The following is a 25,528-nucleotide window of genomic DNA, read 5'->3' as shown; positions in this document are numbered from 1 at the left end:
CAGCAACACTGCCCTTCCAGGAGAGCATGAGTAATGCAGATCCTTTGGCCTTCCTGCCCTACATCTGCTAAATCAGAATGTGCATTCTGACAAGATATGCAGGAGTTGTGCAAACACTTCAAAATTTGGAAGTGATGTTCTAGATTAATGGTTTTAAATTTAAATTGAACTTTCCACTGCATACAGTCACTAGATATTCATTTCAAAATTGGTACACCACTTCCAAAGATGTTTTCCTTTCCCTTCAAAATAAAATTTCCTATTGGATTTGATTTTAGATTTTAGGACACTTAAAATTTGAAAAGATGAGATCATAACTTGCTCTTTTCCCCAAGTTCAATTGATTAAAATGTTGATTTAAGTTTAGCCATGAAAACTTTCTAAGAAAGTCTTAATTCATTTTAGCATCCCTCGTTTACAAATTAGCCTGTAATCATATTTTATCCCAAGGAATTTTACTGCAAAAAATTTGGGGCCAAATTTTTTTCTTTACTTGAAAAGTGCCCAGACAATATGTAGAAAGATCAGAAGATAGTTGAGAGATGTGATAGAGTTTATCCTCCTCTTTGTTTCAAAATTTGGATATCATATCTCTAGGAAGGGTAAGAATTGATGATCTTGATTTTTAATACACTTAATGGGTTAAAATCAATTTAATGGGGAGCTTATTTCTTTAATCTTTCTTTTCCTTAGAGATAAATGGCTTCATTAGCTGTGAAAATTGTTTATCAAATAATAGAATTTAGTCTATATTCTACATATCTAAGTTTTTAAATTTAGCATTACAAAGCGATCCATTTCTCCTTCGTGATGTTAAGCATTCAGTCAAACTTTTAGAAATAAGATATTTATATTAGCTTCTTAGTAAGGAACAAAGGTATTGCCCATTAAAAATTGATTAATAATAATACAAAAAGTTTTAAAGCTGTCTTTGGTGGTAAATTGTGTGATTCTTATAGAAAGAGCCATTCGTGAAAACAGTAGGGGAAAAAAAGGGCAAGCAATACCCTCCTCATCTCACATGAAAATTTTCACTCACTCTGCTTGAGTTTGCCAGGGCTTCCACAACAGTTGGTGACTAGAGAAAGTCCAAAATCAAGGTGCTAGGAAGGTTGATGTTCCCTGAGGGTGTGAGGGAAGGATGTGTCCCTAGCTTCTCCTTTTGCCCAGCAGATGGTTCCTTCTCTGCGCATGCAAGTCCCTGGAGTCTCTCTCTGTGGATGCTCATATTATCTTATAGGGAACCAGAAGGATTCGATGAGTGCCCATGCCCTAGTGGCCATGTTTTTAATTTAATTATCTCTATGAAGGCCTTATCTCCAAATTTAATCACCTTCTGAGGTCCTAAGAGTTAGGATCATAATGTGTAGACTTGGGAGAATACAATTCTGTCCGCCCATACCATAATTTCCAAGCTACTGATAACTGAACATAAGGATTTTATTTTCAGCTGTTCCTTTCTTTCCAGTTACCACCACTTTCAGCTGATCTGTGTGCTTTCCCACATCTGACCTGGACTCCCCATGCAGTTACTCCCTTTTTCCCCCACTGTCCAGCATTCTCTCCGATATTGTTCACTCTTCTCCTTCTCATTGAAACATACATCTACTGCATCCCACTAGACCTCCATCAGGAACCATATGAAAACTAATGAAAAGCTAGTACATCTGCTCTACCCCTTGGCCCATGTTTTGTGATCACATAATAAATTCAGCTGGGCTGCTTTCCTATGTCTGGTGCCCCAGTCAGATATTCTGGTTTACTGGGTTCACTGAGGCCCATGTTCCTGATTGCTCTGACCACTCTCACACTTTTGTCTCTACTTCCCTTTGCCTAAAATATTACTATGCAGTTGTTTTCTGAATACAACAACTCCTTTCTATTTGAATACCTAGCTATATTGTCACCCTCTCCAGAAAGCCTCAACCACTTACCGAAGGCACAGAATAACAGGGCCCTCTGGCAGAACAGCAGGGAATAGAGGCTAAAATCATATAGGCCTGGACTTGAACATCCTATTTGGATATCTCCTTACTAGGGGACACTGAACATTTTATTAAGACTCTTTTGAACCCCAGTGTTGTAATCTGGAAAATGGGAAGTATTAAAATGTGTCGCAAAATGTTTATAGGAGAATTAAGTTAGCTACCATATGTAAATTTCTTAGCCCATGGTATATGTTGCTTAATAATCTCTTCCTTTTTTTCTAATTTTGTAGAATCTGTTCCACACCCTTATTGTTTCCCTTGCCACAGCTGATTGTAATATGTCCTCCCAACTAAACCCACCATCAACAGGAGGGGATGTATATTATTCATATTTGTATCCCTGACATTTTGGGAAATTCAGGAGGATTCAACTTAATCTGTCTGACTTTTTGACTCAGTGTGCTTTCTATTACATATTGGGTACCAACAAAAACATTTACAAAACAGAGCACGTAGTGGTTTCTGAATTTATGCATAATGAGAGAGGGATGACTAATGGAAAATATTAGTCATTTGCAGAAGTGACCTATTCCAGAGATGAGTAGAACTGGGTTGCCACCTATTATCACTTGCAGTATATTCTCTGAATGTAATTAAGTGAAGACAAGAAAACAATGAAATTGGTTTGCTATACTTTTCAAAATTTTAGTGATTTAAATTCCTGGAGTAAGATTCAAAGCAGATTGCATAAAATTTTATTTTATAATACATTGGGCTATGGAATTATAAATTATTTATTTTAGAGAGAAAATTAAAATTGTACAGACATTCTCTATTTTACATTTTAAAACTATGTAACTAATTTTATATTAAGTAATATATAAATTTTGCAACATTTATGATTATATTTTCTTTATATTACTAATTATTACATAGGCATCATATATTTTTGGCTGGGTGATCTCTCAAAAGCATTTCTCTTTTTTATTTTTATTAGTATATGTTTGGAGCACATAATGATTTCATTCACTGTAGGGAATTTGTACAGGTATAAAACACATTTCAATTGATTTTTTCCCCAGCCTTCCATGCTCTTTTTCATTTTGCCAGCATCAGATTCATTTATTTATCTTATAAGACCTTATAAAGTTAATTATCATGTATACAAATTAAAAACAAAACTAATAGCCCATATATATATGTATATATATATATAGTATGTAAGACAATTTTTCTAAGGTACACTTTTAGATCCATTGTACACACTAGATTACAATACTGTTTTTCTCTGTTTTTTCCTATATCTCACTTTGTACTTTAGTTATATATTGTTTTTTTAAGATAAACTATGTGATATTCAAGCTTACACATCTGATTTATTTCAATTAATGTTTGGTCTCATAGCTTTCGCTTGATTTACTTTCTTAGCACATCTACAAATCACAATTTAATTTAAGATAATGAAGTCTAATGATAATTACTCATCAATTTTAAAGTAGCCATTATCAATAAAACAAATGTCAGAAATTTTAAAAATATACTAATAAAGGGTGATGAGGCTGGGGTTGTAGCTCAGTGGTACAATTAATTGGTAGAGGGCCATTGTCTGGATCCACTGAAACCAAGCACACCCACTGGTGAGGGAGTGGGGGGTGTCCTCAATAGAAAAATATTCTTCAATTTTTTGACATTACACTATAGGTCAAGAAGTTATCATACACTGAACTCATTTCTACTCTCAGTATTTACCCCTGCATTGACTGAAATATTCATATAGACAAAACCAAATTTGCTGAAAGTAAAATAAATGTAACTGACTAGGAAGAAGTTAAAGAACTAAATCATCTCTTCCAATTATCCTAATACAAACTTACTACTATTTTTTTCCACCCATTCTCTCCCTGTTCAGGATTATGTACCATATATTTGTCCTGCATAAACATGTCTGTTCTTACTAAGAAAAAAAAAAAAAGAAAAAAAAAAACTTTAAAATTCCTAAGTCTAGTGGCAGCGGGTGTTGCCTAAGATGGGAATGTTTATAAGCTTTATGATATTAACTGCAGCACTCAACCTCAGGTGGCATAAAGCATGCAAAAAAGAACTTTCTGTCAGTTTTATTATTTCTAAAAAGGTTCCCCTTGAAGCAGAAGAGTGACCTTGTTCTGCTGAGCTGACATATGCCACTGGATTAATGGTCGAGCTCTGTTGGAGGGACGCTCACGGAAACATTACAACTCTAGAAGCTGGGCTGGCGGTGACCATTAATCAGGGGCACCAAAATCATGCATCAAGCACACTCATTTAAACGTAGTAAAAATGACTTTAAGAGAAAAACTTTTTGAGAATTAGCTTATTGTTTGTCATTACTTGTGTTCAAGGAGATGGCTGCGTGACTAAAATATCCCCTGGGGAGACCTTTAGAAAGGTTACTACGTTCCCAGAGGACAAATGAATACAGAGTATATTTAAGATTAATATAAGTTGCAGGGAGGTTTTGTTCCAGAGAATTGGATGAGAAAGTTTATTAAGCGGATTGTACTTTCCAAGCACAATTGTCACATCTTTATTTAACTGGGATTTCAAAGTAATGGATACTACAGATGTCTACTCTTTTGTCAAAATTTTATTTTAATTCTAAAACTGGGTTGACAGGATTTTTGGTATTGACATATGACTCATATGTGTACTTGGCAAATTTTCAGGGACATACAGTTTAAGTCAAAGTATTAAGTTATTAAATATGTTTTAAAAGTATCTTACCCTTAAAAGTATTGTACATTCTTCTATCAGGTTAGCTAATAAAAATTTTTTAGGATTTTTTTCTCTCTCAGATGGCTGAAAATAAAAAAGAGCTTACCTATAAGATCCTGAAAGATGTTCAATTTAACTAGGCTGATAGCAGATTATTCTTGTCATTTAAACCCCTTTAATGTTAAAATTGAATAGGCATAATTTCCCTTTTATTCTTTAATAGTTGTCTTTTAGATTAATGATATGTACTGCACATAATATATATGATCTGATTTCATTAATAGGTAGTACAAATAGAAGAATCAACCATTTATTAAGAAAACCAGAGTAAATTTATTTGTTAAGATTATAGTTTAAGATTTTTAAGCTTATAATTAATGTATAACAGACCTGTTGAGAGCAGTATTGAAAATTTCCTCTTCCAATAGTTATATTCTTTTACCATGGTCACCAGTATGGCCTTGTGTAAAACTATTTACACTGAATTATTCAGAAATTATTTGTTTTTCAAATTTAGAAAGGATTGAAATGGCTGACAGTGCTATGACCAAATAAAATGTTCTTTAATATTTGATTGTAAATAGAAAAAATATATACATCATGAATTCAATTTTTAATCTTTGGGAAAGATAATGTGAAGATTTGGTAATTGGAAATTTCAATCACCCTTCCTTGGTACTATCTTCACTGTATCAAATTATATGTATAAAAAAAGTACTTCAAAATTTGCTCAGGGGAGTATCTTAGGATAGAATGGCAAATGCATGAAACATATGTCAACTGAATTCTTCTCCTTACTTCTTTCCCCAGATACTCACTATATTCTGTAACCATTGTGGTCATGGTAAATCATGACCTTTTTAACTTTAAGCCTGAAAAAGTTTCCAGAATCCTTCCCAACACAGCCTTCCATAAGGCTTTTTAACAAACTACACCTCCTGGTGCAAGCATGTAAACCTTCTTGCCAATTTTGGATTCGAGAGATAGTCTCTCTAGACAACAGATAATTCCAGTTAATTTGTTCCTGCATCAAATACAAAGACACTTGGAATCAGTGGATACATCCACCAGCGGATGAGTAAAGAAAACGTGGTATTTGTGTGTAATATAGTACCACCCAACTGTAAAGGATACATTTGATTCATTTATAGGAAAATGAATGCACTTTGAAATCAAAATGCTAAGTGAAGTAAATCAGACACATGGCTTAAATATTTCTCCTATTAGCATAATCTCTCTTATAGGAGAAACTTAAAATATAAGTAATTTTTTAAAAAAAAGATAATAGGAAACAGGGAGATAGTTGTTGTTTTTTTTAATGTGGGAAGGGGATCCAGAGATGTGGGGGAAGGAAGGCAAATTAAAAGAGATAAGTACACGTGGCTACTCCCTGAGATGAAGGGAGACATTGTGTATCACAAACAGGTACTATAATGCAAAAGAAACATTTATAAACAAACACTGAAGCACTATTGTAGTGACCAAAATGATTATGTTCACTAGAGACAGTAGTTCTTCCTCTTCTTTAAAACTTTGGTACAGAATTATTCTACATAATAGTCACTTTTTTTGTCACCCAATGATCTTCTTTATATAGAGTGTGTGTTCCAGCTTCTTTTTGTTCTTTCGTCTATATTTTGGCAATCACCATCTTTGTATGTGGAGAATTGTAATGAATCTTTCAGTCAACAAGTACAAAACCTTTAAGAGTGATTTAATTTTAAGATGGTTAAGCAAATTCAAATTACATTGATTTGTTAACTTTATTCCCAAAATTTGTAATAATTGTAATGTACCATTCTGTACACTGTTCAATTAAGTATATAGATTTCCAAGTTGATATCTACTGCCCATTTTGACTTCACTTACTTAGTATATACATATAATCTGTTTATAAGAATTGATTCCATACTTACACACTTTTCAACTAAACAAGACTTTATTGACTCTTCTGTGTGGAAATGATTTAGTCAATTAAACTGGTAGAGCAAAATTTCTCCAAAGTAGGTGTTTGTTCATACAGACAGTCCTTACCCCAAAGACAATAGTTATCTACCAGTGCTACTTAGTTTCTTTAGGACAAATTGCACTATGCAAAATTAATTCTGTTTAGTGAAACAAAAAATTATTTTTTTACTCATTGTAACATAATGAAAGCAAACATAACTTGCTTTACTATATCTCTGAAATGTATGCATTTTGTCATTTAACTTGAAGAAAGATGCAGCATTTTGCATCTACTGCAGTCCCCACTTGTCTGAGAATTGTAGAATTTTCTCTAAAGCTGCTCTAGCACTCATGAGCCAAGGTAACCATCATGCAAACAATGACACCAGAAACTGGTTTCATAGCAACAGTGGGACTTGATAATAATGGGCTGGGAGAGTATTTGGAAGAGAAAGAACGTCAGCATCACTTAAAAGGAAAACAACATGAACAAGAGTATAGTAGCATAAATGAGTGTATTTATTGTGGCCAGCATGAAGTGTTAGAATTTCTACTTAGATTAACCAGCATTGCCTGAAACAATAAAGAATCATGAATGTGCTACATACTGAGTTTGGGCTTTATTTTGTTGACTAAGAAGAAACTATTTCAGCATAGTAAACCTCAGTCTTCCTTACCTTAAACTAAAGAAATCAGTATGTAGCACTGAGGGAACAGGCTTTCATTTAACGACATGATTATAGATTAGCTTGGCATGGAGCTAAGCACATAGCAAGAGCTTGGAAACCATCATAGAAATGTGGAGCAATCTTTACATTTGTACAGGGAGAACAAATGATAAGAATGAGCACTCTAGAAAAATCAGTTTAGTGAAGAGATATTAGATGATTGGAGAGGCAAGAATTTGGAGACGAAAGAGATGAAAGTTGACTTCATTTGGGAATAAATACATATTTGAGTAGAAGTAATGGGAAAAGATCCTAAAATAGGATCTCAAGAAACTATTGAGCAGATGTGCAGGTTAGAAGTCTGTGTGTCTGTGTGTACTGGGTGCACTGCATTTTGCTTTATGTGTTCAACACAGAATCCTGTCCTTACACTGTTAAAATTTGTACTTGCTCACTTTGCATTTTGAACAAGTACAAATTTTAACAGTGTAAGGACAGGATTCTGAAGCAGGACCTGAACAGATGCCCAGAGGTGGCAGAGACAGCTTCCTGTTGGCACACATGCCTTCCACCCCAAAGGTAGGTGGACAGTGACTATGGACTAGAAGAGGGATAAAGTGGGGTTCTTAGAGAAATTCCTAAACATTTCAAGGAAGTGGGAGCATAGTTAAAGAACTCCAGGAGGATCAAGAAGGCCCATTTACTCTACTTGTTTAGAAATGTAGTAGTTAAAGAAAGAAAAAGAAAAAATAAAGAGGGCAGAATAAAGCAATATAGGAGAGGTGGGCCAAGTAGAAGCTTTACAATAAGAAAACTAAACATCTCAGAAGTGGAGGATGGTGTGAGACTGGTCACATTGCTTTAAAGCTGTTTGTTTCTTTTACATACCATTTTATAATATTTTAAAGAGTTAGTCACATTGAATGATTAATTTTTACCACATTGTGCTTTTGTTTAAAAAGGTACTTAAAATAAATAAAAATGCATTTTATATCATTTCTATTCAATTCCAAAACATGTGGCATGATTTACAGTCTTTGAACACAGTGTAAATAATGAGACACTGATGTACATTATGCAGAGATGAAATTGAAAAATTTAAATGTCTAAAGTTTTTAACTCACATTTTTTTTACATTAAATAGTTTGAAGTGAATACAAGTTATGATCTATTGCAAGGTATGGGTCATTCCTCATGTTTTGTCCTTTTAAAACTTTCGAACCCCCTCTACCCTCCACTCCACACACCTTGAAGTTATTTGTTAGGCATTTTAAGTTTTCAGCATTTTATTACTACATTAACTTCTGCAAGGAAGCTTTAACATGGAAATTTTGACCACTTTTTAAAACTACAGTAGCTACTGAATTTTGTACTTCCTCTAGGTATTTTGCAGTTGATATAAAGGTGTTGAATCAGAGAGATCAAGTAGACTAAGTTTTGTTCTCAGAATCTAGATATACATCAAGCACATTTAGAGCACTGATACAAGTTTAGCTCTGGGCTGCCTTTACCGAGGGTTAAAATGTTAGTATTGAAAATGAGATTTTACAATTCTGGCTGATTTTTATTCTTCAGTTTCCTGACATTCCACACAGCATATTCCACTGGCACCACATGATAGTCTAATTACTTAGCACTGAGGCAATGGTAACAGATTATTTTAAGTGAGTTCAATTTGATTCACACTCTTCAAAAGATTTTAGTACCTGCCTTAGAACAATTAAATCCTCGAATGCTTTTGGAGAAAGGCTGACAAGATTACTGGGATTTGGCATTTTGTAATAGAATATTCATACGAGGGTAGGCCGAAACAGACTTCTGATTTTCAAAAGCATAGTACTTACCAACGCTTTATGAGCAATATTTAGAAGATGTGAGAACTTGTTGGCGGAGTATGTATAATTTTTAATTTGCCAGTATATTTCAAAACACTGCAGATGTCTGACTCACTTATGCAAAATTTTTATTTGATATAGACTGAAATTTTTCCACCAGTGCCTTACTCATATACTAAATCATTCTCAAGATGAGATTTTTATCTGATCAACCCAAGTTGCTGGCTGGAAAAAAATAAGACAAGTTCTGGTTTCGGCCAAGAGCTTGATTTTCATTTCTGAAGGAGACTCCCTAATTTTCCTTTGTTTGTAAATGCAGGCTGGTCATTGTTTCAGGAAACCTACTTAGTTCCATTTATTTTTAATCAAACTAGCTTTGCCACACTTGTCATTTTGCTCAAATCACAAATTTCTATAAAAAAAAAGACATTATCAAAATTCTGTAATGCCGTGGCATAACAGAGAGTACCTCAGCTTGAAAAAAATTTTAAACTGAAATCTCTTTACAAGTTGAAGTTCTTACAAGAATTTCCTCATTGAGAAAGACTAAATGATTTCTAAAAACACTGACAGCTTTATCATATGAATTAACATTCTATAAATATTAAAATTATTAGGTAAAAGTAGGGAAATTTTTAAAATTATTCTAAAAACAGCATTGTCTTAACTTCCTTTATATTATTCACTGACTTGTGTAGTGAAATACACAACCAACACTTGTATATTTCCTCATTACTTTTTGTCCTTTTAAAAATTTCTAATCCCCTCAGACCCCTTACCCCACACACTTTTAAGTAATTTGTTAGGCATTTTAAATTTTCGGAAAACATTTTAGTAGTACATCAGCTTCAGCACTATTTTTATGGAGGCTAAGGTAATTTGCACCATGTAATCGCAGTCTCAAAAAGGCAGTCTCCAAACAGACTTATGTAAGAAGAGTGTGCATACCAACTTTAGATAAAATAAAAATTAAATTTTTCTTTAACAGCTTTACTTCCAAATAACTAAACCTAATCAATATTAAGAATTTTTATGAATTATTTCCTTAATAAATTTATGAGACCATTAATTTTTTCACAGATTATATTTGGCTTGTCTAACTCTTAAAGTTTCTTAACTTATGTTTTCTTCCTCTCAATTAACTGAAAAAACAAGTTATGTGTCTTATGTTTCTCACTGTCTTGATTTTTTTCTGACTGACTGCCTTCATTTGATGCCATTGAATAAGATTCTGTCTCTGTATTGCCTGAAATCTAGTAGTTAAGTATAAAAGCTTTGTTTCCTTTCTTGTCTTTATCTTCCATTTCATTTGTATAAAATATAAAGAACAAATATAATCTATGTCAACACAACCAAAGAATTTTCTAAAATATGGATTACATTTTTATTTAAGCTAATTTTTATATTGACACCTATCTGTTTATATAATAGCTTTATCTTGGTGGGAGCTGCTGGCCCCAGATAGTATTTGCAAAATCTAATCTGCTAACATTTTTATGCAAAATTATCAATATTCAAACATATTCTCACTTATTAAGTACTATTGTGTAGGAAGCAGGTTTTGCATTCACATGGTTCCCCTTTTCACCACAAAACTTGATGGGAGAAATTGTGAATTTGTTCCTATTGCATACCTCATAATATACAAGAACCAATTTCTTTTATATTTTATATGAGTACACTTTCATGATAAACAGTGCATTTACTGTGAGGAGTTAGTACATATACGTACTTTTTAGTTTCCTGACCCCTTCCATCTCCTCTCCCTTCATCTCTAGATCTTCTTCCCATCTGCAAAAATCCCTTTTCATCATAAGCCATGACTTATAAATACTTTGTGCAACTATCTCGGAAAGTTACTATGCTTTAGTATAGAGAATAATGGACTTTTTAAATGTCTCCTTAAGTACTTAGATTTGCTTAAAAGTGTCCTAGAATTGCTTAGTATAGTCTTTTGACTTAACGTTGCTGAGAAGACTGACAAAACCCAAAGTAACAGATGTACATCTTTCTTAAACCACTACTCCTAAATCTTCTTTTCTTTATTGATATAATGGAGGAGAATTAATTTTAAAAGGTGGTGACTATTGATTACTTAATGGGAGATGATAGTGTCAAAAAATGCTGAAGTGAGTCTCATCTGTGCCCTCCTTTGCAGTACAACCCATTATCCAGTAGTGGAGATCACTTTGTAGTTCTTATTAAAATTTAATAATCAGGAGGCAGGCTGGGTGTAGGCTACAGAATTGCCAAAGGGATGGGCTCTAATAGGCTGTAAGACTCTTTTAAGTATATGGCAGAGTAATAGATTTCCTGTGTGCAGAATGTTTATAAGAAGGACAACAAGACCTCATTTCCCTTCTGTGATCTCTTAGCAATGATGACTTGATGAAAACACCTAGAAGGGAAATTGATGTAATTAATGCCCTAAGAAGTCCCTCTAGGCTAGTAAGCTCTACAGGAGAAGAACAGGCATTTCCCAGTGTGGGGCTCAATTTCAGTCCTTCTCCTTGCCTCTCTGCACAAGCAAGAGGTGATGACGGGCTTGTTCAGCAAGGGTAGCAAGTCCGCTAATGGTGTTAATTGTGTCTACCACAGTCCTCATCTGTCACGTGATGATCTGCAGCACAGTGTCTGTCCGGCTAAGCCCTTGTCACATGTAGGAGCATGCTTAAGGACTAGGACTTGTGAAACCAACTTAACTGAAAGGGGCTGTGATTTCTGAGAGACAATGCTAGTTTCTGCAGTTTGTTGACTTCCATTAATAATTTTCCAAAATTACTTAGGTCATCTTTTCAGTATCATCAGCTTTTTAAAAAGTATGATGAGTTCAAAACGAGCTTAAGTTCTTAGGAGAGGATACAATCATGGGATTTATGAAAGAACCTAAGATCAGATATCCACAATCCCATATAATGCATAAAATTAAATACATTGTGAAGAATTACCAATTGTTGGCTCAAATGCAAAGAATTTTGAAGATGTGTTTAGAGAACCTACCTGGATTATTTATAATTGCCTGTGTAGAATGAGTTCCACAGGAACACAGATTTAGCCTTGTAAGCAAACTGTATTCAACAGAATAATCTCCTATTAACAATATTAAGCTTGTTTTTAAAATCAGTAAATTGTAATTCCATGCTAAAAGTGGTAAAAAATTAGTTTTATTCCCAGGTTTAGGCTGTGTGTTTCTCTTCAATTTATTAACTCTCTATGTGCATTCTCTCTCAGATATCCAGCAGAGAATTGCAAATTACCAAGAATTAGTAATGATAAATGCACTTGTGTTCATTTTTATTCTTTAACAACCTTGATCTTTGTGAGGTACAGTGGGGGATATACTTAGGTACTTGTGTTTTTGTTGTTTGGTTTTTGGTATTTGTTTATTAGTTTATTAATACTACTTGCTAGAAATGAGTTAGTAAAACATACTTTGTACATATTACAAAAACACATCATTCATTCTTATCCATTCATTAAAAGAAGTCCCTAGGAGTCTTTAGGTAGAGTCTATTGGTTCATTGAAAGGAACAGTTAATGTTTAATTGTTTGATCAATCTTGCATACCTATATCTGGTAATCTGAGCAACTAATTTAAAGATAACACTAAGTAGTGCAACAATCATTGCTGATTTCTTGTCATCTTGTTTTGAAATTCTGTATAGTTTTTATGTTGTTTTGTTTTTGTCTTTGTTTTTGTTATTTTATTTTTGTTCCTTTCTCTTTAAAATAATAAAAAATGTCTCAAGAACCCAAATGTATAAAATAAATATTGTAAAATGGGAAGAAAATGCTCAAATGGAAAGGGGAACTAGAGAGGGGGAAGGTGAAAGGAATGAAGGGAAAAGGAAAAAAGATAATAGAAGGAAATATGGAACCAAAGCTTTTGTAAACAAGGAAGAAAAGAGGGGTTGAAGCGAGGGGAGGAGGAAGGGAGAAAAGAAGATTCAAGATATGTCATGTACAAGAACAAATTCCCTGTGAATGAATGTTACCATTATGTATGTCTAAAATGTGCCAATAAAATTAATCTTAAAAAATTAAGAAGGCTTAGGTTGGAATTCAATTTATTATAGTATTTCATTTATTAGAGTATTCAATATATTATAGTATTACTCTTAAAAGAAGTAATGCTATAATAAAAATAATTAAACAGATTTTTCTAAAGGGCTTAATACTATGACATAAAGCATGGAAGATATTTTATCCACTATAAATAAAAATGTTAATAATATTTACACCTTCTATGCCTTTTGATATTGCAGAGGAGAGCTTTTTATAGCCTGTATATGCAACATATAATCTATTTATTATATTTAGGAGTGAGAGTTACAAACCTTAACTGTCTTTACTTTTCCTTCTCAATTTTATAGCGCAGCAGCAGTTTTGGGAATTTTGATCGTTTTCGCAATAATTCATTTTCAAAACCAGATGAGTCAACTGAGGTTAGTGTTTTATTCTATTTTTATGAATGTTACATAAACATAAAATAAAACATCATAAAAGTAATATCAATTTTGCAAAATACAGTAAAGTGAATAAATATGTCTTCATATTACAGCCGTATGTATATTTTTGAATTAACAATTATTTACTTTTTAGTACCATACTGGGCACTAAGGTAAAACCTATCTCAGAAGCCTACCAGATATTTGAGAAGGCAGGATGTAAGTTGACAGAGCTAGCTGCAACTCAAAGTGACACTACAATTTCAAAGTTCCTCAGTATTAACATAAATAAACATCATATATGTATGTTGTCTATGCACATATAATTATATAGTGTATAACTGATTTAAATTAAGAAATGATCAAGTGACTTGACTGTAAATTTTTTAAGATGAGCACATGGCTACTCAAATGTACTCTTACATTCCTGTTACATGCATGTTATACCTCATTAGTGCCTGTTACATACACATCTGCAAATTGTACACAAGTTAGATGTAGATTAAGAAATCCTTTCCATAAATCTAAATTTGCACAATGATATAATACCTATATTTAATTGAGCAATTACCATGAAGTAAGAGTAATGCTAACATTTTATTTTCCGGTAACATAGGAACTATTAGTATTTCTATTTCACTGTTGAAGAAATAATGATTGCTATATTGAATAAAATTAGTTTTACATAAGAGTTACTAAGTGATGAGCCACTTTTCTGAGTCCAAAATTTGCAATTCTGTGATACTATCTCATCAATTAGGCAGCTTGTGACAAGCAATTAATGAAAGGAACAATCAATAAAACAATAGTATGATGTATATTGCAAAAAATTGAAAATACAGTACATGTTTATTATATAACCAGGTTCAGCAACCTCCCAAGTGGTACATATTTTTTGGAAAATAGATTGTAGAATGTAAACTTTATACTTATCTACTTATGCTTGTTTATAGTATTTTAATATTTAAAATTTCAAGAAGGAATATTCTAGACAAAATAAATAGAAATGAAATGTTATTTATTATTACTTCATAAATATCTCCATTTTAACATATATGATTAATGTTTATATATGTCCCCTTTAATTTATATATATATATATATATCTGTTTTATTTGTCTAAGTATTTATAGACCGACAAACTTACAGCTATATGGTGTATTAATATTAACAAAATTATAAATAATGTAATTAATAAAGCTGAAAGAGACAGAGACAGAGACTTCTGTTATTTCCAGACATTTACCTTATTTTGGTGTTCGTTTGTTTGTTTTCTGTACCGGGAATCAATCTCACGACCTTGCGCTTGCCAGGCAAGCACTGTGCCGCTGGGCTAAATCCCTAGCCCCAGTTTTGGATATATTAAATGAAACTTAATATACCCAAGACTGAAATAGTGATCCTCTACTCTCCCACAAGAATACAGTCTTGGATGAGCTTTTAATTCTCCCTAATTATACCTGCTATATTCTACAGTTCCAGAGTAAACCTTCACAATTCCAGAGTAAACCTACAAAAGTAATGCAGGTCTATTCAGGTTTGTTGATAAATTACAGCAGCTAATAATTTGTGAAAGATTATAGATAACCTGATAAAGTAGTTAAGCACATTTTTCAGAAATCCATCATTTATTCTATATCTATTCAAGAAATGTCTAATCTATGGCAATATTTCCATCAGTCACTTAGGAATTATTGCAATTAGAGGAGAAAATGTTTACTTCCTGAATCCTGAAGTCTAGGGTTCAGACACTTCTTAAAGAGGCACCAGAACCTACAAAACCATAAATAAATGTCTAGATGGAAATGTGGTTCAGGCTATCAAGAACAGAACAGGAAAAGATGTTAAAGTTTATAATATAGGAGCATAGCTTTTTAGAAGTTTCTATAAATATTGATAAATAATAAATAAAAATTGTAGTTTCTTTTTGAAACATATAATGGTAAGTAAACATTAGTAAGAAAAAAATAATGAACTTTTACATTTGTTTTAGTAAAATAATTTTTATGGAAGATATAAAATATGCAGCAAGAACAGAGAAGGAAAAGGCTAACTAAATTTTTAAGGCACTTCAAAATTATATTTTATTCAGAGCTTTTGAATTAAGTAAAGAATCTTTGCCTTTATAACCTTGAATGTAGAAATTAATAAAGTGCAATGAGGGCTTAAATTGGCTGTCTATTCATATTTATCATAGGCAATTTAGGGTAAGATATGAAGCAAAACATAATATTGATTAATAATGATGTTAACTATGTGTTTAAACTTTCATATTAAAATATTCAAGTTCACTAAAGAGACATTTCTCATCATTTTTTATATTCAGGGAATAACTGGCTGTACATTTATCTAAATGGGGGGCAGTGCTAGACTACATGACCTTCAAATTTCATTTCCTACAAATTTGAGGTAGTAAGGATGAGTAACCCAAATATGTCCTCCAAGAAAAAATACGCTCAAAAGTTCTACATGAGGACTTTTAATACCTTTATTCAAAAGGTACTGAGCACCAGTTGTGTGCTTGGAAGTATTCTAGACATTCAGAATAAAGAGAACAGTTACAATCTCCGTTATTATGAACCATACAACAAATGGAAGATACAGAAAATAATTGAATGAACAAAGAAATATTATTGAGTACTATTAAGTGCTTAGGAAAAAATAAATCAGGTTAAACAAACAGGATGTTTGGACAAGTGTGAAGAATGATCAATTAGAAAATTGCTGTCTGGCTACATGATATGTGAATAGAAATGAATGATTTAAGGCAGAAATTTGTGGATATTTAAGGAATCTAAGGCAAAGATAGGTACAGACTTTGGTCAGTAACTGATAGAGAGCAGTGAGATTATCCTGTCAGTACTTTAGTACAGTTATTTTCAAACTTTAGTGTGCCTCTGTGTGTCACAGAGAAGAGATTTTTAAAATATAATTTGTCCCCCCAAAATGCTGATGTTTTTGACCTGGGGATCAAATGGTCAAAATCACTGGTGTAGTCAGCAAAGGAGATCTGAGAACTAGCTACCAGTGAAGTAATGATGATATTTTATTTCATATAGATTCCATAACATATATCATTTTATAACATGTAATATAGTAATTATACTGTGTCACTGTTTTATGTCATGTTATTGAGTTTTGTGTGATGTGAAAACTTTGTGTTTTATTCTGTTAAGTGGAAGTCATTGCTTTAAGAAATTTCTTAATAAGCACTGGGCAGAACCAGTCCAACTAAGAGAATTAATAAGTAGAGCAGAGGGATTCCTTAGATTGCTGTACTAATGGATGGAATCAAATAATATTCACTATTGCTTGAGAAAGTGGAAAATGTTCATATAGTTTTACTTGAAAAGAGAAAACATTGCAAGTTCTCATTTATTTTAACATGCTACAAAATATCTTAAAAGTAACTATGACCATCTCAATTTCTATGGAATCAAGAGGCCATTTTAGTATTCATTCCATGCAAGCAGATCTTACAGCCTTTCTAAACCTGCCAATAAAATATCTCCAATCCCCGTAGACATATTCACTTGTCATGTGTGGTATCTACTTCTATTTTCTCATCTGAAAAACAAGAAAGTTTAAAATTCTTCTTCACAAAAAACTACATTTAAAAATAGCCCAAATTTTCAAAATTAACTTTGGATATAGAGTACGGAAAATAGTTCAGTTGGAGAGCTTGGCTAGCATATACAGTGTTCTGGGTTCAAATCTCAGAGCTGCAAAGCAAAAGGAAAGAAAATGTCGTAAATAGGACTCTCTGAAGTAACCAGGTAACCAGGCATAGATGACTCTAAAAATATGCATTTTTCCCAGATTGTTTGGTATTTTAAAAGTCACTATTCAGTGTTTTTAAGAAGCACACAAACTGGCAACATTTAACAATGTTTTCAAATCACTGCTTTTCTTAATACTTTATTATTTTGTGTTTTGTAAAAATTTGTGAAGCAGGTACATGAAGGGGAACCCAAAACTGAAAATGGAGAACAAAACAAAACTTCAAATAATGGAGGAAGTCTGAGTAAGAAAATGAGAGCTATTTCCTGGACAATGAAGAAGAAAGTGGGGAAAAAGTACATCAAAGCCCTTTCTGAAGAAAAGGTAGGAGCACATTGTTAATCATGTGTGTTTTTCTTCTAATTTTTTTCTAAAAATATTCCATAGCGTTTTCTTCTGGATGTGGCTATAAGTTTTTGTTGTTTTATGAAGCAAACTTTAACCATATATTTCTTTCTCAGTCATCATGCCCAAAAATTGGACGGAAGAAAAATATTAGTACCAAAGTTATTCACTTTAATATTCTCCCTACACATCCAGGGTAGCCATCTGTTATCTCTCTCCTCCTCCTTCTCCATCTTCAAATTAATTGTCTTCTTTCATGGAAAAAGGAGAAAATACATATATTATCACTTTTTTTTAATTTGGGGATATAACTTCCCTGAGGCGTTAAGTCGCCCAGATTAGGCTCAAACTTGAACCTCCTACCTCAGCCTCCTAGACTGCTGGAATTACAGCATCCACAACCATGCCTAGTTTAATATCAGCATTTTAATAGAAGTGATTGAGAATCAGGAAGACCATGTATCTACCACATGAAGAACAATGTGCCATTTTTCTGTCAAATGCATCACTATTTCTTTGTATTGCAAATACTATTCTATTTTCTAGATAAACCACAATTTCCATGTCGTTTCAACATTAAATAGATGCTTGAGGTTGTTTCTATTTTTGAACTGCCAGGAATATGCTGCTGCAAACACTTCTGTTTGTTTTTTTGTGTGTGTGTGGAAATATGTTGTATTACTCTTGGGCATATGGTAACTATACTTTTAATATTTTCAAAAATTAACCATCTTCCAAAGCACCTGCATCATTTTCACATTACTCTAGCAAGGTATAAAGGATTCTCATTTGTCCACATCCCTGCTAATATTTATTATTGTCAGGGTTTTTTGTTTGCTTTTTAATGCTAACTATTTCATAGAAGTGAAGCGGAATCTCATTGTGATTTTTACATACATTTTTATGACTAAAGATCCTGAGAATATTTTCTTTTTTTTATATTAAAGAGAAAAGAACAAAAACAAAATAGCAAAAACAAAGACAAACAAAGCAACATAAAAATAATGAAAACGATACAGGATTTCAAAACAAGGTGATAGGAAATTAACACTGGTTGCGGCATTACATGTGAGAATGTTTTCAGGTGCTTGCCCATAACTATATCTTTTTGAAGAAGTGTTTAAATCTCTTATCCATTTTTTTTCTTATTCATTTTTAAATTGATTTAACTTTTTAGTGTTCAGGTTTAAATGTGATGTATTCTAAGTATATCTTTTATCAGATGTCTGACTTGTAATATAAAAACATTTTCCATCTTTATGTGAATTTTAATTTTACTTTCCTGTTACTACTCTTTGTAGCACAAATATTTATAATTTAGCTGTAATGAGTTTCTCTAAGTTTTTAACTTTTGTAACTTATACTTTGTGGCACACTGCCTAAGAAACCATTATTTATCATATGGTCATAAATGTTACACTTTGGTATATGATCCATCCTGAGTTAAGTTTTTTATGTTATATAACAGAAATCCAACTTCAGTCTTTTATACATGAATAGAAAATTGTCCCAGTTTCACTCATTGAAAAGACCATTCTTTCCCCATTGTATTGTCTCAGCACCCTTGCTTAAATTCAATTCACCATGTATGGTTATAAATCATAAATATATGGGCTTATTTATTGACCCTTGATTCTATTCTGCTGAATAATATTAGTATATCACCTATATATATTATGTATATGTCCTCTTTACTTATGTATTATATTTATAGATAATTAATCTATATTTATATTTGGTATCATCACTTAGATGTCCAACATATTGCTGAAACCTAATATACCGAAAATTGAAATAGTGACCCTCTACACTTCTACAAGCATACCATCAGTTTTTATTTAATATTGCCAGTGACAACAGATACCATTATCTTTACTCTAGACACAAGCAATGAGAAAGAGAAATTGAGATGGCCAGAGAGAGAGAAGAAAACCTAAGAATCATTACTACTATACAACTTTCTGGCATTTTTCACATTCGTTAATAAATGTATCATATTGATTCTAGTCTCTATGCAAATGGTTCCTATTGAACACTGCATAATTAACTACTGTTGACTGGATTACCATAGCTACTTCATTGCCTCCCCTTCTTCCATTCATTTGCCCATAAAACGCATTCTCCACATGAAAGCTAGAAGATATATGAAAGAGGGAAATCAGAACACATCATGTCCTTACTTAAAACTTCTCAATATCCTCAAAGTACTCTTACTATAGTACGTTCAATTGGGACATTGGAGCAGAACTTAAGAAGGGAAGAGAGACACTAAATATTTATTGGGTGAAATTTTTGCAAAGGGCAAAGGAAAGGAAGAAAAATATGGGCAGGAAAAGTGTTTTGACTGCAGTCTAAATCTGACCCCTGTAAAAGGATAAAAGGAAGGAAAGAGGTTCAGTTACAGAGAATTTCAGACTTCAACCCAGTTCTAAGAAAAATTTGGCAGATTGATGGCAAACTGTGAACCAAAGTTTTCCATTGGAAGAGCCTCACGTCCCATGGCATGAGCGCAGATAACACTCTGACTTTTTCAGTTATAGGGAAAGAATATTGCTTCAATAATAATACTGTGCTGGGTACAGAGTGGTGGGGGGGTAACTAGAACTGTCAATGTATTTGTCCATTTTCTTTGGCTAATAGTACAAAATCATAGACAGGCTAAGTTATGAAGAAAAGTGGTTTTATTTTGGCTCATAGTTTTGGCTCAAGATCAAAGGCTCACATCTGCTGATAACTTTCCTGGGGGCAGAGTGTCAAGATGGTTCAGGTTATCACACGATGAGAAAGAGTGAGTGTACACACATGTTTTCTTGCCTCCCTTATCTAGGAAAGCCGCCAGTATTCAGCTATGGAGGCTTCCCCCTGCTGGTTTTATCTAATCCTAATTGCCTTTCAGAACCCATCTCAAAACACTAAATTCCCCCCTCTCAATATCTCACAATGGGGATTAAACTCCAACATGATTTTTTGAGAAGACAAACCATATTCAAATTTGGCATTTCTTCTTGACCCCCAAGTTTCACGTCCTTCACACAATGTATAGTTCAGTCAATAATGCAGTTTCTCACAGCAAGAGAACTAAGTAGTACATTTCCATGGACACCACCCAGGGTCTACAAAGCTCTTAATGAACTGGCATTAATCTATTTCTCTGAATTCATATGTCAATATTGTCCTTTCCCTGTTTTCATTGGTCTGTACAATCCAAGGTATTTGGGAGTTCAGATATTTCGTTCTTATTGTTCTTTTTGCTTAGAAGTCTATTTCTAATGCTTCACTTAAGGCATATCTTCTTACATCTCAGGTCAATAACTCAAAACAAATATTACCTTACAGTAGAGATCTTTGGAGAGTAATCCTTCTAAATCAATCATCCTTCATTTTACCCTAGCCCTGGTACTTATTCTCTCAGATCACCCAGTTTTATTTCTGACATAGCATTTATAGTCCTCTGAAGTTTCCTTGGTTATTTTGTTACACACCTCTCCAAATACTGTAACCACACGTGCACATACAGCTATGCATGTAAATTGCCTTATACACTAGAATGCAACTCATTGCAGCAAGGGATAAGCTACCCCATTACACTGTTTACCACAAATTCCCAGTTCCTAGAGCAGCGCTAAATGCCTAAGAGATGTTCTATAAAGCTGAATTGAATGACTGAATGAATAAATAAAAGAATGGTTAGAATCAAAGCAAACGTACATCATATGCATATTCTTAAGTTTTATCAATGCTTAGAAATGCTCAAAATGAGCATATTGAATTCCATTCTGATGAATATTAAATTTGCAGTCTTTGTCCAAACTAAATATGGAAAACATTGGAGATGTTTTCAAGAAAATGTAATTTGTTTTGAAATTGTCTGTCTTTTCTAATTTTATGCAAGATTTGCTTTTCACTTGACTAGGTGGCAAGCACGGTATGAGATTTGTAAAGCTCCTTAGATAAGCTTTGCTTTAGAATTGCAAAGTGTGCATGTTTTATTCATACCTAGTGATCTGGTAGGGTGCAAAAAGCTGACATGAAACAACTGTGCAGAGTTTAAACCTGTAGTATCTGGTCTCAAAGGATTAGCAATGGCGATGAATAGATGAAAATGCGAACATGGAGAAGGAGAACATGAAGAGAGAAAAGTGCTTCAGCAGATAAAGCACAGATTTCAATAAATCTAACCTTTCTGATTAAATAGCCTTGATAGGATATTCATCCTAATTTGCAGAAATAAGCCTTCATAAATGCAGTCAAATTCCACAATAAGAAATGTCTCATCTAAGGAATTTTTCCAAGTATACTTTAAAATGTTTCACTAGAAATTGAAATAAAGATTAATGACACTCATATTTTATGCTGATGTATTCCTAAGTATTTTATTGCTAAAATATGTCTTGTTTGTTAAATCAATGCATGCAGTGAACATCTCCATGGAAATGTGCTCTCCACACTTAACCTCTGATACATTTTTCTAAAGGATGGAGAAGATGGAGAGGATGCTCTGCCATGTCGGAACAGTGACCCCATGATTGGGACCCACACGGAGAAGGTCTCGCTCAAAGCCAGTGACTCCATGGATAGTCTCTACAGCGGGCAAAGCTCATCAAGTAAGGCTAATGAAGAAAGGGCACCATCCTAGCTGTGAGGTCTGGGTTAAAGTAATTATAAAACAACAAATCTTCCCCTCTGGGGCTTGTATATAAAATTAGTAACAAGGTTCCAGTTGTTTGATAAAAAATAGCGAAGTGCATTGAATCTACATGGCATTACTATCATCCAAAGCAACATATAATATATTTGAATTATATATGGTTCAATACTTTTTAGTGCTATACTCAGCAGAGTTCTTGGGGATGTGCTCCCAGATAGTTGTGCTGGATAATTAAATCTGTTACTTGAGTTCAAAAGGACCAGATGTTTCAAATGACTTTTACTGCTGTTTTCCTATTGGACGCAGAAGAGTTAATGTGAAAATAATCTAATGCAGAGACATTTGAAGGATTATTTTTATGTGTATCAAATTCAGATTTGATAAGTATTCATTTCTGGTGAACGTTTGAAAATTCTAAGTAGTGATTCTTATCATGGGCAAAATCTTGTTAGCTAGAATTGAACTGGGTTCATCACTCAAAGAAGGGCATTAGGTGATAGTTCCCTGCTTAACATATTATCTTATACGCTTAATTTCTGTGGTTAGATGCAATAATTTTTCTTTTATCCAAGTTCATATAAAAATGAGGAGCTTCTCAAACATCTTTACATTACTTCTGTAATGATTGATGGTGTAGCTTGGGCTGCTCCTTCCTTGATCAGAACACTAAAAATCCAGCTTGTGAGGGCAATGAGGAGAGAGTGAAGATTAGTATGGGAAAAAAAAGAGAGGCATTTCCCCTGGGACCTATCCTTGCCTGCCCTGGGGCAAGTAGCAATAGAAAGTCACTCTTTTCTTTCTGAGCATCAAGATTAGAAAGAAAATCAGGAAACAAGGATTTGGAGCAGTACTTTATTTTGATGGGACACTATTTTAAAAGTCCACAATTTCAAACTACTTGGGGGGTTCAGATATCCCAACACACTTCCACCTTCCTTCACACTCACAAGACAAGCAAATGTATCATTTCTTATACACAGTAATTTTGCCTCAAAATGGCCATTCTAAGGAACACTGAGGGGAGGGAATGAATTTTTGCTACAATTGCAGTCGTTTGTAGGGAACTTTGTAATGTTATGCTTTAACCATTTGTGATCAATACTGCTCACCCAAAGACCAAACTCTTGCTATCGATTTCTGTCTTATCATACATTTATGAAATTATGTACTGTAGCTTGGTAACACTTAAACCTCTATCGTGCTCCTCTTCAGCAGGTGTCTATTATTAATGTACTGTGTGCTGGATCAGAACATAGAGACCAAAATGAAAGAGTGTTTTATTTAGAGAGTAAAGAGACAGTGGTCAGATTGGTAAAAAAAAAACTGAAGTTGTCAGAGGACAGAGCTCAAAAAGAATATGACTGGGTGGTAAAACAAGACTGCAATCCATTGCTTCAGCGTCTGCACCATGGTTCAGAAGGTGAAAAGACTTTGATGGGGACTGTTAACCTCTGCTTTCTTAAGGTGGCATAACAAGTTGTTCAGATGGCACAAGTAACAGGGACAGTTTTCGACTGGACTATGATGGCCCATATGCAGGATCGTTCTGTGGCCGGGCCAGAGTACACACAGATTTCACGCCAAGTCCCTATGACACCGACTCCCTCAAAATTAAGGTGAGCCAATATTACATCTGCTTTCTGGACAGTTTGTCAAATGCTGGTTTGTGATCCATTTCAGGAAGTAAAAAAATGGGAAAGAAGTTTGTGTGTTCTTTCTCATAGTTAAAGTGGTGAATTATAGTAACAGTGGCAGGATTTTTAATAAAACATAGGTAGGATACCAGAGATCATTTTCCTTAGGCTATCAGCAGAAGTTGCTATTAGGTACCTCATACAATTTAAGAGTTTATTGAAGAAAGGTAATTACAAATTTTTTTCTGAAAATTGAAAGTCTCACAGGTTGCTGTAGGTACCTAGTTCTAATTGACAGTTGCTGGAAAAAAATATAATGGTGCGAAAGAGAAGAAAAAATATGGAAATATCAGGCAATGACAGCAAAGCAAAGATCTGAGAACCATAGGTACTTGGGCAACTCTAGTTCTTTTCAAGTTGGTTGCCCTGATTAACCACAGGTCTTTCTCCCAGTGATATCCCCTTTTGGATGAATTCTTCTTAGCTTTATCTGCTATATTCATTTTGTATTGTTATATAACAAATTGCCCCAAACTCATGGGCATCAAAGATCACAAATGCATTATCATATCAGTTTCCATGGAACATAAATCTGGGTGTGGCTCAGCCAAGTTCTTTGCTTAAGGACTCAGTTGGCTGAAATTCAGTTGTCAGCTAGTCTGTGATCTCACCTGCAATTCAGAATCCTTCAAGATCACTTGACTGTTGGCAGAATACAGTTCACTGTAGTTATACAAATCAAGCTCTGGGCTTCTTGCTGGATATAAACTGGAGGCCATTCTGAGCCCTTTAGATTCCAGTAGCCACGGTGTTGTCTAATAACATAGCAGTCTGTTTTTTCAAAACTATCAAGAAAAAAGCTTACACACATGCCCGTGTCTTTGTTGAAAGGGATCTCACATGATTAAGTTAGATGCACCCACATAATCTCCCTTTTAATTAACACAAAATCAATTAATTTGATGCATCATCTGCATGATTTCCTCTGACATATGTAGTAACCTAATCATGAGTTTGAAATCCACCATTTTGGTAGCCCTTACATTGTCTCTGTAAAGAGATAATGCTGATTACAATAGCACAAATAGAAGAAGTGTTCATGCTAACATATTTTTATAGATGTTAAATCATGCCTTTTAGTATCACAAAACACTGTAAGTAAAAGAACATAAATGATGAATTTTGTATACCACTAACACTAATCCAATGCTAAGGAATGATTGTGATGTGAAGTATTGATGTTGTTTCATACTCAAGGCACTCAGTTTTCTTAGTTCCTTCTATGTTATTAAATCAGGGTAAACTTGGGAGAGAAAACAACATTGCTAACTCTTTAGTATCTGAAATGACTTGAAGTTTAAGTTCAAGTCTTGGAGATGCTTATATTCTAGCACCCATGTTGAAGGAAAAACAGTAAAAGGGAACAATGTAGTTTGACTCCGGATTGTTTTTAAACTTCCTTATCATATAATGTCAGTGTCCCAGTTCTGGTGCTCCCTTGGCTGACTTTTGTGCAGCTGTTACAGGGAATACCAAGGATCCCA

The 25,528-nt window shown here is 33.6% G+C and overlaps 1 protein-coding gene across 4 annotated transcripts in view; it reads left to right on the top strand.

Annotated features, from left to right (window-relative positions):
- The window catches only part of Samsn1 (SAM domain, SH3 domain and nuclear localization signals 1), a 47,926-nt gene that overhangs the window by 5,507 nt on the left and 16,891 nt on the right, over positions 1-25,528 (top strand). The window contains exons 2-5 of one of the 4 annotated variants that reach the window (XR_001231017.1): positions 13,503-13,574; positions 17,529-17,681; positions 22,177-22,306; positions 23,815-23,966. Coding sequence is in view for 3 of the 4 variants with exons in the window: in XM_005375567.2 (XP_005375624.1) it covers positions 13,503-13,574; positions 17,532-17,681; positions 22,177-22,306; positions 23,815-23,966 (504 nt within the window). In the remaining variant the exon portion in view is untranslated. The remainder of the gene's footprint in view (positions 1-13,502; positions 13,575-17,528; positions 17,682-22,176; positions 22,307-23,814; positions 23,967-25,528) is intronic. The other 3 variants (XM_005375567.2, XM_013503806.1, XM_013503803.1) reach the window with 3 other exon arrangements.

Source organism: Chinchilla lanigera, unplaced genomic scaffold (assembly GCF_000276665.1).
Source record: "Chinchilla lanigera isolate Chin_1 unplaced genomic scaffold, ChiLan1.0 scaffold00006, whole genome shotgun sequence".
Taxonomy (NCBI): Eukaryota; Metazoa; Chordata; class Mammalia; order Rodentia; family Chinchillidae; genus Chinchilla; species Chinchilla lanigera.
The sequence above is the reverse complement of the archived record's forward strand: the minus strand, read 5'-3'. Positions and strand labels throughout refer to the sequence as shown.